At 37.5% G+C, this 16,040-nt stretch overlaps 1 protein-coding gene across 3 annotated transcripts in view; it reads right to left on the reverse strand.

The window, feature by feature from the left end:
- CFTR (CF transmembrane conductance regulator) overlaps positions 1 to 16,040 on the reverse strand; it is an 86,087-nt gene that overhangs the window by 16,609 nt on the left and 53,438 nt on the right. For all 3 annotated transcript variants that reach the window (XM_041421071.1, XM_041421070.1, XM_041421072.1), the window contains 4 exons: positions 15,602 to 15,681; positions 11,333 to 11,483; positions 10,002 to 10,229; positions 7,851 to 7,951 (listed from right to left, as the gene is read on the reverse strand). In XM_041421071.1, coding sequence (XP_041277005.1) covers positions 7,851 to 7,951; positions 10,002 to 10,229; positions 11,333 to 11,483; positions 15,602 to 15,681 — 560 coding nt within the window. The remainder of the gene's footprint in view (positions 1 to 7,850; positions 7,952 to 10,001; positions 10,230 to 11,332; positions 11,484 to 15,601; positions 15,682 to 16,040) is intronic.

The following is a 16,040-nucleotide window of genomic DNA, read 5'->3' on the forward strand; positions in this document are numbered from 1 at the left end:
TAGCTTTAAGTAAAAAAGGAACAATCATTAAACACTAACATTTGAGTATTTATGAGTAATTATAGTTTAAAAAAAATTGTAGGAATTTCCATGATAATGAATTTTTTATCAGTAATTGTAACATCAGGTGAAATAATAAAACCTTGTAGTTTGTGAACTTTAGACCAAAGTTGCTAGTAGCAGTCTTGGTGCATTTTCAAAGAAACATGGGACTAGAAAGGATCCTCCTGATCTTTTTATTAAATGGGTCAAGGGTCAATGAATAATTAATCTCCTTCACTACAACTTCACTGATCAGGTGGTCAGAAAACATATTTTTTACTTTATGGACAAGTTTGCTGTTATAACCGTCTTAATTTTAAAATATAAAGAGCTCCTTTTGCTAGCTGCTTTCCCCATTCATTTATGGAGGGACACCTTAGGTCCTATCACCCTTTGTTCTCCAGGACTAAAGAAAATCCAGGTTTAAGCCTCTTTCATAATATATGTTCTCCAAACTCCCCAGTTCAAATCAGGCTTTCCTGTCTGACCAGAATGCACACAGAATTTTGGATGATATTTTACCAGGACATTATACAAATATTTTGTTACTTCCCTATCTATACTAGGAATATCTGCATTAACCCATGCTAGGATCATACACTATTTTCTTTGCAGGCATATCTTACAGTCAGCCTTTGAGTGGGGGGTGGTCAGCCAAGCTTTCCTCCAATTTATCCTTTTCTAACTAAGATCCTCGCTTACAACTGAGGTTATTCTTAGCAGTCCATAAATCCAAGCCTTTGTGCTTTTGTTACTGGAATCTATTTAATATCTGCCATTTGAGGTTATCTAATACATTTAAACTCCCAGGATCCTTTATACCAACACTGCCTTTCAGCTTTGTGTCATTGATGGATTTCTTCAACACTCTTTTACTTTATTGAGAGCATTTAAAAAAGATTAAAATGAGCTTAGTCAGCAATCTAATCTTTGTTGAGTAGCCTCCCTACAGGTTAATACTTACAGCTTAATGTAATTTCCTTTCTGGCCAACTCATTAACTAGTTTACAGTTCTTGTAATAATCCTGATAGCCTTCATTTATATAATTCCTGAAACAGAGCCACAACCAATGCTTTCCTGAAGGCAAATGAGATCTATTACATTACTTGTGTCCAGAAAATATATCATCCCTCACAACTATGAGGGTAGTGTGATGCAGCCCTAATGTCAGCAAACCTAAGTAATTCTAATCTGTAAGCATCACATTTTTAATTAATTCTTAAAAATGGTTTCTAAAGACTGTTGCTGTCACACTAACAAACTGATGGTGGTATCAATGACTTCTCATTTCTCCTTCTCAACAAAAAATTGACGGTTGTTATTTTATCACATGCCACCACCACTGCCTGCTCGTTTATTTGAAGTGGCCATTATAAGATTTCCAGCTTCCTGGCCAGTTCTTCCTCAACACTTGGATGTGAGGTCTGCTCTACCTGGTATGGATGGCATTGCTCCAGTCTGTTTGCACAAGTTTAAGTGAAATGTCCAGCTGCAGAACCAAATCACCCCTAGCTGAAGATTCTGATTTTAGATAGACTGACTCACAGGTATGTGTCCCTCCACAAGCTGTACAGTTTAGGGAGACCAGGATTCTAGCTGGTTTGCATGTAATTTCTACCTCAGATATTATAAATCCCATTTCTACCTTCTGTTCCACTTTTATGTCCACAGATTAAGCACTGCCTTTTTAGTGAAAATTAAGATCAAGTATTTATCCAGCTTTTGAGCCATTTGCAAGCCTAACTCTGATTTTGTCAAGTTTCTGTTATCTATCTGCTCCTTGATCTCCAACACGCAGCTTGTTTGGGTTAACATTAAAGTCCATTCTGTAGAGGCTGTAATTCCTAACATACTATCAGAGAATATTGTTCATGCTGGCAGACCAAGAGTCTTCAAAATGTTCCTATTTTTCTCCTGTTCAGAAAAAAAGTTTCAGCTCCTTACTTGAAGAAGACATGACTTCCCTTTTCATTCAGGTACCTAAGTGCCCCATTCCAACTAATAAATTAATTAGATTCCTTGTTTTACAAAAGCTTGTTCCAGTAAACAACATTTGTTCTCTAATCTGTATTGTCAGAAATAGATTTCTGTTTAATGGTATCATGGAAAACCCTTTGTACATCTTTGTTTTACTGGTTTTATATTTTTTCTGAAAAGTGCTTTTAGTTTATATATTAGATACAATTCCTTTTTGCTCTTCAGTCCCAATTGAAATGCTGTTAGGCAGATTTTCTATGTGGAAGCAAATGCAAAGGAATGCTGGGATCATAGCTTATATCTCAGCATCTTGAAAAACAATTGTGACAGAAGTTCTAAAAAGCATGCTAACACACAAGCCTATCAATTCTTATTTCCATGTCAACCACTGTGCAAGATGGAAAATCATGGTCATCATCAAGTTCATGTATACATGCCAGCTCTCTTTGGTGATACAAACAGGAAGACCTTGGATCAGGTTGACAATTTTCTCCCTGCCTGACTGTCAATAGTAAGTTCCACAATGAGAACCATGTAGTTATTTTAATTGGTGTTTGTAGTACCTTTGTTTTCATAAATCTTCACTTTATAGAAATACAGTCATTTTAGAAATGCAGATCTTTCTTGTTTTCATCAAGAGCTGTGAATGTTTATATGGGCAGAGATTCCCCACAACTGCCCAAGGGGCCGTACCACTACACACTGTCCAATGTCTGCTGTGAAGCCAGCTGGGTGAAAAGCCTTTCTCTACAAAAGAAAATTTCATCCCAATGTCCTAGCTACCCTGACAGACTCATCAGTTATGTATTTTAGACAGTTTAGTAATTTTAAATCAATTCTGAATTCCTTGTTCTATAGCTTGAATTATGATTTAAATCTGGGCAGAATGTAGCATGTCAGGAACATTTGACAAAAATATCCATTCTTCCTTTCAGAGGTAGAAATGTTCTGTCATTCATAATGACAGGTATAGGACAGGTGACAGCAAGTTTCTTATCCATTATTTCCATCAGAACTGTGCCAGCTATCTTTGTGTTCTTTGACTAGTACTTTTGAATAAAGGAGTATATTTACTATTTTCATCCCTAAGTCTATAGCATAGTACACTATTTTTAGCCTTGCTTAATTGTATTTTGCTGAGATTTTAATAGCACTGCAACTTCTTTTAATTATTTCCTCATTAATATCACTTAAACTCTTCTTAACTTTAAAGGAGAATTCATTACATAATTATATAATTCATATTTCCAGAAGGTGGAAGAAGTAATTCTTTCACAAGTAAGCTAAGAGAATTAATTTAATCAGGCTCTTTGCTATCTTCTACTGAAAAGAGAGCAATCACCCTCTTCAGACCAGACACACACGGTATTCAATGGCTGTGTTGCCAGACATCACCTCCTCACAAACACACTGCTTGGAAAGTGCACTGTGCAGCTGGGGGATCTGTGAGAGATTGCTCCAATGGTTCATGTTGTAAAAACTCTTGTGCATGAGGTCACTGCCAAAACTGGCTCTGTAGGCAGAACTTATGGTTTTACTGAGGTTCCACATCATCTGCTATTACATATTGGATGCATTTATAGGATGTATGCTTCTCTTCTGAACTGCAAAAATGAAATACCTAGCTCATTTAAAAATTTTACTGATTTTTTTTTTCTTCTCTTTTTCACACTGCTGTGCAAGCAGGCAGAAAAGAGAAGGTTCTAAAGAATTTTCTTCATTATGTTTCTTTCCAGAAGGCAAACACCTCACTTTGAGGACTGCCATTCTGATGCAGATTTTACAGTCAAACTTGTGTTTAAGTGTTCTCAGATTTCCTACCAACATAAGTAAAAACCATATTAAGATCATGTCCTAGATTAAAAAAAAAAAAAAAAAAAAAGTTAAAAATAATCTGTAAAAATACCATTCTTTTTCACAGCTGTATTAAGATCATGTCCTAGATTAAAAAAAAAAAAAAAAAAAAAGTTAAAAATAATCTGTAAAAACACCATTCTTTTTCACAGCTGTGATTTTAAATTTGATCATTTTCTTTACTCTATATTACTTTAATTCTTCAGCATCCCTGATGTACAGGGTGAGGCACACTGTGACATTTAGCACGTTGGGTTTTAATATCTCCTTGGGAGATTATTTTTGTATCTCCTTATATAAGTAATCTTGGCAACAGTAAAAGCATGGCATTTTCTGTTTCCCTGATAAAAGGAACTCTCCTTCACAGCTGAAGCACTGCTGCTGCAGGATATACATCAGTGAAAAAAGAGGTTAGAAAGCATTGAAATAGCCCACTGGGACTAGCTAATGCTTATCTATGAAAGCAGCACTTACCGAAAAAAAATAATTATTTTCTGTTTCCTTATGAAGGAAAAAAAATGCAAAACACCACAAGACTGCCTAGAAGGATAGGAAGAAAAAGACTGAAAACCAACTAAAGGGATATTAGCAGAAATGATCAAAGGGAAACAATAAATCTAACCTAATTTGTAGCATTACATTAAGTAATGGATAGCTGTCAGAGTGACCACATATGTTTGGAGGGGAGGAAGGGGGATATAGGGGGTTGTTTGTTTTCAAATAAAGGCAGAGCAGACAAAGTATCAGGGCTGGCTGTAGAGAATGAAATGCCAAAACCATTAAACCATTATGGACTATTAAGAGACAATAGGGATTCTTAATTTGAAGCCAAACGCGTACAAAAAAATTGCTTCAAATACAGTATCTATGTATGTAGAAATAAAAACCAACCTAGGAACTCAGATTTCTTCAATCTGTGTGCCAGTGTCATGGAAAGCTCAAGATGGAGATTGTGTGGAATAAAGTCAAATTTGCCACCTACCCATCTGTTTGGCCAGCTACTCCTTTGGATGTGGCTTTCAACCACTGGCAGAAAACTCCAGTTTATATGACAACCAAAGACTGCTACCTACAAATGTACAAATGTGCTATTCACTCAGGCATGCTTGTCTGCAGGCTTGTAAACACAGATATTATAGCTGCTTAAGGAAGGGCAAGAGTGGTGTCAACTAGAGCGGTGTGTGCGTATCTGTAACTGGAGACATCTGGAGATGTGTCAGTTCTAGTCACTCTGGTCCTGTGGGGAGCTTCAAACTACCTCTAGAGAGAAAAATAGAGTATAACTAAATAGGCTACTAAGTCAGGCAACCCTCTGCAAAACATCTTTGGCCAAATAATTGTAAAATACTTTGATGACGGAAGTGCTAAATGCAGAGACTACAAAGTAGGAAATATTACATCTGTATCACCCAGTGAAGCAGTTTTATTATCTTGACACCATTAAGCTATTTTTGTCTACTTGTGCACAGGAACAGCTTTTGAGTGTCAAGAAAACCATCCTGCCAGCAATATCTATTAGTGTCTCCTCTGGAATACCTAAAAGTTCATGTCATGAGGATGAGCAGTTATCCAGAGGATCCATTCTATAACCGCATGGACTTTAGAAGGCTGTCAGTAATTCAATGTAACACATAACATAACCAGTGCTCCAGCGCAGTCCTTTGTCTTAATTCAGAGCAAAGTATTCAGAAATGTCTAGAGCAACTTGAGACTCCCTTTCCAAGGGAAAGAGAGTTACTTTCTTATTGCTGCTAATAGATGACATATTAACACTTTTAAAAAGGGGAAGTTCACCTTTATTGAAGCACTATTGTGTGCAGCACCCTCTGAATCCTACAGCAGGACTTCCTGTTGCTCTTGTGAAACACCTTAAGTTTGTATTAAGCCATGTAATATGCATATATTATTTTTATACAGATTTTTATATTTAAAGTTATCACATTCTGCCTTACAGGGGATGGAGTCTACAAATGAGAGCGAAGTGAATTAACATGTTTGTTGCTGTTGTGGTTTTGGGGGGGCTGACCTACTAGAGAGAATCTGTACAGAGAAGGGACCTGGGAGTCTTGGCAGATGCCAAGTTGACCTCAAGTGTGCCCTTGAGGCCAGGAGGGCCCGTGGTAACCTGGGCTGCATCGGGAGGAGTGTGGCCAGCAGGTGCTCCGGCCCCTCTGCTTGGCCCGGGGAGGCGACACCTGGAGCGCTGTACTCAGTTCTGGGCTCCTCAGCACAAGAGAGACAAAGAGCTACTGCAGAGGGTCCAATGAGGGCCACAAAGGTTATTTGGGGTCTGGAGCATTTCTTTTATGAGGAGACACTGCAGCAGCTGAGCCTGTTTAGTCTAGAGACCACTGAGAGGGGATCACATGAATGCATATAAATATCTCGAAGGCGCTGTCAGCTGGATCGTGTCAGGCTCTTCTCAGTGGTGCCCAGTGACAGAATGACGAGCAGTGCCTATAAACTAAACCACAAAATGTTTCACCTCAACGTAAGGAAGAACTTTTTCACTTTGAGGATGACAGAGCACAGGAACAGGCTGCCCAGGGAGGTCGTGGAGTCTCCCTCCCTTGAGACATTCAAACCCCACCTGTGGGGAGTTCCTGTGTCACCTGCTCTAGGTGACCCTGCCTTGTCAGGAGAGTTGGACAAGAGGATCTCCAGAGGTCCCTCCCAACCCTAAAAATTCTGTGATTTACCAACATCACATTTTGTTTCATTTTTAGTCATGTAACTACTATTCAGCAGGTCTTGCAATTACAGCAATGAAGCCCTTTCACAAAGTGCTTGCCCTTCCAGACAGGCTGTTCATAACAAAGCAAAGAAGGAGTGAACATAAAATATTTGGTGGATGGGAAATGCTGCTGAATGGCCATCAGCTTCCTCAGCTATCAGCAGTCACATGTGCAAACAAGAGCTTAGATGCTGTAAGTGGTTAATTCCTTGTTCTGAGGCTCTTAATGATTTCCCTCAGGGTGAATCTAGTTGAATAATTTATTTTAAAAAAATAATGTTAAACTTGTGAATATTGCTTCACTGTCACCGTCTGCCCCAATTATATATTTTTATATGACAATTAATTTCAATTAATCAGGATTTAAAGGACTCTGAAATCTGCTGTAAAATTTTGTTTTCCAATGCTGAAATGGTTGGGCTCGAGAAGCTGATTTAGGGTTCAGAATGGCTAAGACAGGATGTGGGAGATCTTTTTTCTCAGAAGTATTTTTTGGTTTATAAGACTACGGTATTTTGTTACACAAATTCTGTCTAAAATAAATCCTAGAATGAATGAATTGGAAAGAGATCAGTAACTATTAAATTTTAAAATAAAAACTAAAATTTTCATACATTTGAGCTAATGTATGATGAAAAATGTAAGAACAAACATATTATTTTATGAGTTTCCTGTCTGCTTCATATATCTCAAGAGGTGCTGAGAAGCTAACCTCATTAAATGCTCTATTTTAAACCCAGTCCTACCTATGAAAATTATGCATGACTGCAAAGTCTTATGTCAGAGAGCATTTTACATAAAACCAGAAAAAGACTGCCAGGGAAGTCAAGGACAGATTTTTAAATCACTATTGATGATAAGGGAAAGGATCTCAAAAACATTCATTGTGATCTGTTGTACAAAGCTTCCTACCAAGGAAGGTATATTTTATATATATAAATACAGGAAATATAACAACCCCAAGCCTTTTCAAGGTTTTCCTATCACTGCTACATCTGCAATCTGAATCCTCAAGTGCAAGTATTTGCTGTTGCCTATTCCAGGCCAGAAAAACTTCTGATCATGGAAAAATACAGTTTGTGCCATCCCAAAGCCAGCAGTGTGCTACTAAAGGTATGAGAGAAACTTTTCTGATGCATCTGCATAATATTCAACTCTGAAGATAATTCACTGCACAATCATAATCAACAAAATAAGGCAATTCCTCAAAAGAAAGCACAGCGCTGTGCATTTTTTGCTTACCAAACTATCAACATCTATGCTTGAGTTTACTGCCCACTGCAAGGTTCCCATGATGTTCATAGCTAAAGTAAGAATAATTCCAGCTGTACCTGGTCCTTCACCTGTGGAGAGAAAAACACAATTCAATTTCTGTGCAAATAAAAAGCCATTCAAAATCAGAAAATGAACATGTGTATCTTAAGATGCATATTCCTACTCTTGCCTCTTTTACTTCATGGAGAAAACATGGATTTGTTAATCATAAAAGGGACTAAGAGCTAAATCATAGTTTAACACTTGGCTTTGGTGCTGAATTCGTTAGAAACCCCAATCTTGCTTGGCAGAAGAATCTTGGTACTTAAACTGCAAACAGAATCAGGTCTCTGCAATCTTGATTTGACTTTCCTTTTTTCAGCACACATGAGTCTGTGAAATTACTCTTATCTAACTAAAACACCACACACAGCTAACAACTCTAAAATTCAAAATTGCTCACGTTTTCACTTCTTTGACAAATAGAGGACATTCTCCTTAGTGTTTCACAAAGATGAAGATGCAAAATTTTTAGCTTTAATTGTTGGCTGTTAAAAGCATGGGATTTCCCTTTTTGACTTCATACAATACATACAAGCATTTAATCTACCACACTGTTGATTTTTAACCTCATTACATGTTAAATGGAATTGAAAATTTAAGCCAAATGCCTTTCTATGATTTCTCCATTCCTTATATAGTTTTCTTCAATAAACCTCCTCCTGTTTTTCTTATAGATGTCACATTACATAAGTAAATATAAAAGTAAGCAATAAAAGCAAAATATTCCTCATGAAAGCTGATACATTAAAAAAAAATTTAGTGTTGCTCCAAGGGCCTATTATTTATAACAGTAAAGGTTATAATGGTGGCCAGATGACAAATATTAATATTTTTTAAAAGTTTTTTAACTCCTTTTCTCAAGTAAAACATACAGGACAACTAACACAAGAAATTATTTTCCTAAAACCCCAAACTACTAAGGACACAGAGTGAGAAATGAGAAGGACAACAGGGAACATTATTTCCCATGAATGGTAGGGGAACTAGAAGTCTCCTTAGTAACAAAAGAACTGTAAGTGCCTGTTTTCATACAGAAGTATTTGTATGGTGTCTCTTTTTGTAAGGAGAGCCAGAGCTCCTTCCACAAGAAATAGAGGATATCATTTCATAAACTGTACAATATGTGATAAATTACAAGCTCTTATATAAGTCCTTTTCAACACTGAAGGATGGCTGAAAGAAATTTGAATATTGTTAGATTTAAAAACCTCCTCCATAAAATCTTCAGACTCTTGTTCATCAGCGACCATAGTACTGAAACTGCATACAGATCCTGCACACAAAGTTCAGGGTAAAACTTGGAGAGGTAGAACCATGTCCAAACATAACAAAAGCATAGTGAGTAAAACAAACTGGATTTGAAGTTTTCGCTAGCTGAACTTTTCCACATAAATGAATTATTAACATTTTTGGGACATCATATTCCTAATTTTTGCTTGTTTGAGGCTGGTTACACCTGGAAACTCTTGAGCCCCACTTCAAATATAAGTAAGGTATAGTGTGATTCTCTTTCATATACTGTGTTTACTGGAGTGATGAGCCATTTTTCAGGGGATTTTGAATAGAATTTGCAAAACTTCACATAGGAAAATGGGTCAGTGGGTTGGGAATTAAAGAACTGGATGACAATTTCTCCTAATGGTGTGGGCTTTAAAAGATTATTAAAGCTTTTCATGTCTTAGCCATTTGCAAGTGAGAGAAATATTAACTTCTATTTACTAAAAATCTTTGAGCTCTACAGGTGTGATCAACACCCAAGTGTGTTGGAACAGTAATGTGGTTTCAAACTCATGAGATAATTTTACAGCAATTGCTATCAACAAAATGAAAGTTTTGTCCCTTCAGTTATTATTTTCAGATTAATCCCTTTAAAGAGTCCTCTACAATATCAGACTGCAGGCAATAATGGTGTTACTTCTACTTTAATTAAATTGTGTTTGCTACTATGACATACTTAAATCAATGACTGCAATGTATGCTAAATTCCACAACAGCTTTTTTCAGAATTTTCTAAAGCTGAGCCATTAAAAAGAACCAGCAGACTTCCACTTCAGTTTTCGGGTAAAGTTACCATACCTGTAGTTATGATAGAGATAAATGCCACAGCAACAAAAAAGACAACAAAAATGATTTCTATCCTCATCTGGAACCAGCGCAGTGTTGACAGGTAGAGGAACCAGTTTGCCGTGTGTAGGTTCAGAGCTTTGTGAAATAAGGTCTCAAAATACGGCTGCCGCCCAAAAGCTCGCAGTGTCCACAGCCCTTTCAAGCTTGTAACAAGATGGGTGAAAATTGGACTCCGAGCTGCAAAGTGTTTAAATTAGAACAACATAAACATGCATGAGGAAATGCCTTTGATATAATACAAACACCCCGCCATGCTCCACCTCACAGCAGTGCAGCTACTGCCAGCGAGTAATTTACATATGGTGCTAACTACACGACTGAAGTAATCCTAACGAAGGATATACAACAGCAGTCCTTGCAAGAATGGGTTGAAATTGCATTCAGTGTATTGACAGGAAGGGATCACAATAATTCTTCATAGTTAGCACATAACTATTTGTCTCATATCTACTAGGGGAAGCTCCTGGCATCCTGGTAGGATGCCACAAGAGAAAGGCTGCTCCTCCCCAGCCAAAATTAATTCCTGCGATTTTGATAACTCCATTATATGAAGCTTTCTTAGCATTGGCAGAGTACTTTAATGCTCCAGATTCAACTGCAGTGACATGGTAATTTTAAGCAGATCTTGCATTACATAAAAAGTGGTGAGCCAGTGCTGGATCCCTGTGAACATCAAAGAAATTTAAATTTAGGTCTGAGGAACTCCAGAATTACACTTAAGTAAAAGGGAAGAGGATCACCACTGTTTAAAATTCAGGACTGATTTGCTGAGGATCTGCCAGTGTGCTGCAAAGCCAAGCAAATTCACACTTCCAAATGAGGTCTTCAATTTTATTTGAAACAGTTTAGTCTCTTAATGGGGGACAGGAAGGAAATTTAATCAAATAACTTATTCAGAAATCAGAGCTCTTTGTGATTAAGACATATACATTGAAATTTTTTCTTAAAAAGAAACAAACTGAAAGGGTACATACCAAGTCTGACCACAATTTTGCAAGTTACATTTACTCTCAAGAAAACTGTATGTCAGGACTTTATTTGTTTTCAGCTGCAGTGGTGATAAAGCCCATCTTTTAAAAGGCCTTTTTTATTGTTCTTTGGCAGCAGAGCACTCAGTATTGGCTGGATCAGTAACAACCCTGGTTTTAAGGAGATATGTGTTCTGCTCCCAAAGACAATGTCATCTTGCAAGAGAAGACACAAAAAAGAGTAGAAAGAGTGAATCACTTCTCAATTGATTTGTTGTGGATTTAAAAGTCTACCAATTTTGCTGCTCCTACCTTCAGATTCCAGTTGTTTCAGCTGCTGAGAAGTGTGGAGGAAGTATGCCCTTAACAGAATAAAGGCTGCTATCACAGGCACTGATGCCAGGAAGATGTAGGGTTCTAATATTGAGACTACTGTTATAGCGCCAATCACAATCAGTATTAACTGTAGAATGAAAGAAAAATACTATTGATACAGTAAACTTGTCATTTTATAGACTAGAGATTGGTGATGAATCTCCTGCCTATGGCAACTACGTATTGTTTCAACAAACATAAAGTGCTAACCTAAGAAGATTTGCAGCTGAGAACAAACCTCCATGAAAAGATAATGAATCACTTGGACCAGATCCATAACCTGTTGCAACAAGCTGCCATCTTTTCTAATAGGTGGAAAAAATGTTTTCTATAGTACAATCTGTATTGCAGGCTTCAAAAATATGAAGCCACACAAAAGAAATGGCAGCTAGGCACTCACTCTCCACTTAAAATGTAAGAATAACACTTCCAATATCTGCAGCCGCCCACCAAACCTACCGGTGCTGTCCCTGCCTTGTCTGGACTAGGTGTGCAAGACTGTCAGGAGCTGAGTGACAGTCTCCTGCAGGTTCTGGGCAAAGCAGTCTTGCTGAGGATCAGAAAAAGTGGGAAGTTGTACTTCTTTGGTCAAGGGACTGTAATTCATACGTGAAACTTACACTACTGCTTGTCCTGATCAGAAGACAGGAAATGAATTGTACGAGAATCTGTGGTATGACAAATTATTGGATTCAGGAGCAATAAAAAGGTGTTTAAAGGTGTCAGATGACAAAAGGAACGAAATTGTTTCAGAGTTTATCTATTTTAACCTGCTAGAGACTACTACCATTTTAAGACCTCATTCTCAGTAGCTCCAGACAGATTTAGCTAAATCTGGTCTTAATCTTTACTCTAGAAGAGACTTATGCAGGTAGACTGCTTTTTTTCTTGTGTCTAAATCTAAAAAAAATCAAGTATACCAGTGTACATAGAATAGCAAAGTTCTGCTTTGTTACTTCTAACACTAAACAACTACTTCAAGCTGCAAACTTAGCAGCATAAACCAACTGAAAATGGACAATTTGGGACAAAATTATGAACATTGAAACATCACTGCAAATGACCAGTCAGCAAAGAAACAGATGAAAAGCAAAACTAATTTCACATTAGGAAGAAACCTGCAGTGGGTCCTTTTGCTACTACATCCACATAAATTCAAGGAAGGATTTAAATTCCCAGTATTCCAAGTCAGAGGTCTTTTATGAACAGGTAAGCATGTTCTAAGTTTCCTATAACTTTTTTTTTCATCAGAAATCTGAGCAATGCAATAACAGCATCACATTATATGAAAAAAATTACATTACAGCTGAACTAGTTAAAGGAGGAATGGATTTGAACCAAAATAGTGCAGGTTTAGATTAGATATTAGGAAGAAATTCTTTACTAGGAGGGTGGTGAGGCATTGGAACAGGTTGCCCAGAGAAGATGTGAATGCCCCACCCCTGGAACTGTTCAAGGCCAGGTTGAAAGGGGCCCTGAGAAACCTGATCTCATGGAAAGTGTCATTGCCTTTGCAGAGGGGTTAGAACTAGATGACCTTTAATGTCCCTTCCAGCCATAACAATTTTATGATCCTAGGAGTTCTTTCACTACTTTCCTCATTTCTCTTAAAGGAATGGTGATGTGTGTGGGTTACGCTTGGCAGGTTCTTTAGCACTGGTCTGCAGCAATGCAGGAATGGATTTGTGTTTACTCATTACTTCAAACTGCAGAAATTAATAACACTTGTATCTCTCTCTAATTGTTAAGAAGCAAATAAGCTATTAAGTGATATTGAGCCAAGTTATACAGTTCTCACATTACTTGAGATTACAGTCACTCAGTGACTGTTAGAATTCCCGTTTCTGTCATTTACTCGAATTTTGTAAAGGTCACCATGATGTCATACTGTTCTAACTGCTGGTCCCACAGTTATTTCACTAAAAGTTGAATATGAAAATCTGTGTTATAAACTCCAAAGTAAGCCTGAAGTTAGACAGAAGATGATATTTTCTCTAAAAAGGCAGAAGCAAAAATCTAAACTACAAGTCAACTGTATTGGCATATAGTTGAGGAATGGCAGCAGAGGGCTCATGCAGCCCAGTTCAGTGCCTCAGATGCTGAGCTTTCAGCCCTGGTACAGAGGCCAGATGGGGAGACATGTCCCACTGTTTCCCAGTTTGGAAAATGCAGGTGGTAGTAGAATTAACTCAGCAAGCGTTCAGGGTGACAATGACTGCAACAGCCAGTTTGATTAACCAACAGGAGTTTTTAATTTAGGGGAAACCAGTCATGATCACAGGCATGAATGTTCAGTAGTTCACTATGAACTTTTGAGTAAGACTATATTAAACCTTAGGGACAAGCATATGTGCTAGCAGCATCTCACAGGAAGGATCTTCAAGAAATGAGGACTGGCTGATAGAACTGGGTAGGGGGATCTCATCATTTTGTATGACTTTATGTTTATTATACTTATATAAGTTATAAATGTGTCTGTGTATGCAGTTTGTTAATATTTATATAATTAAAATATATTCTGTTTATATAAATAATAGTATTTCTTGTGGACTGTATGTGCTTGAGCCAAATTCTTTTAAATGGCGCACAGTGGGAAGAGGCAATGGGCACAAGCTGAAATGCACAAAATTCCATTGAAACATAAGAAAAAGCACTTTTAACATGGGGAAGGTCAAATACTGGAATGTGTTACTCAGAGAACTTGGAGTTATCCAAAACCCAGCTTGGCCTTGAGCAACCCTAGCTGACCTTGGCTCTCTTGCTGAACCTGCTTAGAACAGAGGGGCTGGAGAGGTTCCAGGTTCTAGGTCCACGTATCCCTTCCACACTCTGTGACTCTTCAATAGTCATCAGAAGGAAAAAGTCCTAGCTATAACTTCTCTGTGTCTTTCAGAGGAATCTGACTTTGTTCCTTAGCAGAGTCCATGGAAGTCTGAATCTATGGAGGACCAGAAGAAATTGGTTGTGAAGGAATTACTTCAAATTATTCAAGATGATGGGTAGGTTCAATGATATTCTGCAGAAGAATCTGGAAAGACAGGGCAGCTTTTCATGCATGTCTAGAAGCATCTGCAGCTGAGACTGAGGAGAGAGAGGTGAATCTAAGGGACAGTAGGGTATAGCTAAACCTCTGAAAGGCATCAGAATAGAAAAGCCACATACTAGGATTTTCCTTATTCTTGAAACCATGAAAAACTAGTCAGTTTCTTGTCGAAAGTTTGAAATTTAGAGACAGACTAATTAAAATGCTTCTGGAATAACACCCCCATGGCAGATCCAAAATATCTGAAACAAAACAATCATATCAGAAAAGACAATAATGACTACTGTTCACACTGAAGATTATACTGTTAATTCAGAGAGTTCCAGTGTCTGTGTTTACTCATTCAGCAAGTCCTCATGACATGAAGCAAAGCTGTGATATACTTGAACCTCTTCATGTCAAGCTGCACTGGCCCCTCTGAAGTCATGAGTCAAAGTTATCAATTCCTCACAAAGATATAGGGAAAGAAATTCTGTCTTTATCAGACAATCATGTTGGTAGGGACTGTAAAGCAGGCAAATTCACAGATGGAGACAGGCAATCTGTACAGCAGAGTGTTTGTGTTGGTTAAGCTGGGCCTGTATATCACCTTAATAATGTAGAGAGAAACAGGAACACCAGGAAAGACTTGCTTCTGTTTTTAAAATGTTCTGGGAACCAGAAAAAGCTGGCATTTCTATAGAAGATAAAGGAACAGAAAAGTCAATAATGTATTCAACAGAAGAGAAGTAAGCTAAGGGTGATGCTAGCAAACTGGGAACAGAAGAGCTTAAGGAAGGGAAGTTATGAAAGTGACTGAATGCAATCCAAGAATAGCATTAAAAAAATAGCTAGCTTGACCCAAGATAACAGAAAAAACTAAGGAATGCCCTTTATGACTTACAGTTGAATCTGGGCAGTAGCAGGGATACTTGTCCTATAGGGGTCTGAAGGGCAAAAATATTTCTGAGCCTGAGTAGAAAGAGTGGTTTGCATAAACAGTGGAGGTAAGTACACACAGAGGCAAGCACTCAAAAATGAAGCAATACAGCTGAACTACAGGATAAGCAGCTACGTGGATACATAGATTGAAAAAAAATTCATATGATTTCTTCTGCAAGATGTAAAGCAGAAATATCACATTGCTATAAGACAGCAAAAGTTACAACTTTTATTCTACAAACCTGAATGAAGTCAAATACTGTAAGTGGAAGTAAATCATCCAGTACTGCAGTATCTTTTGAGAATCTGTTAAGCATACCACCTATGGATTAAGGAAAAAAAAATCAAACCTTTTAATACCCCCCAAATACCACATTTATTAATTTAACAAAAGGTAGAACTTTTTCTGAATACAAAATATTAAATACAAGATTTTTTTTAAGGATAACCAATTCCATTACAGTTTAGTGGAGTTACATTTCTGTCCCCCCGAAGGAATTCGGCTACACAACTTCTGTTTCAGTTCTTGAAAAAAAACCCAGGAAAATGTAATTTAAGAAAAGAAACAACTAAAAGGGGCAGAAATAGAGGTACAAAACATAAGGTCAGTACCTCTCATTCAACAGGCCCTGATGATACACACGTAATTTGCGTATCAGCATTTGCATGGGTTCACAACCT

This window comes from Onychostruthus taczanowskii, unplaced genomic scaffold, assembly GCF_017590055.1.
Source record: "Onychostruthus taczanowskii isolate IOZ18803 unplaced genomic scaffold, ASM1759005v1 scaffold68, whole genome shotgun sequence".
NCBI classification, from domain to species: Eukaryota; Metazoa; Chordata; class Aves; order Passeriformes; family Passeridae; genus Onychostruthus; species Onychostruthus taczanowskii.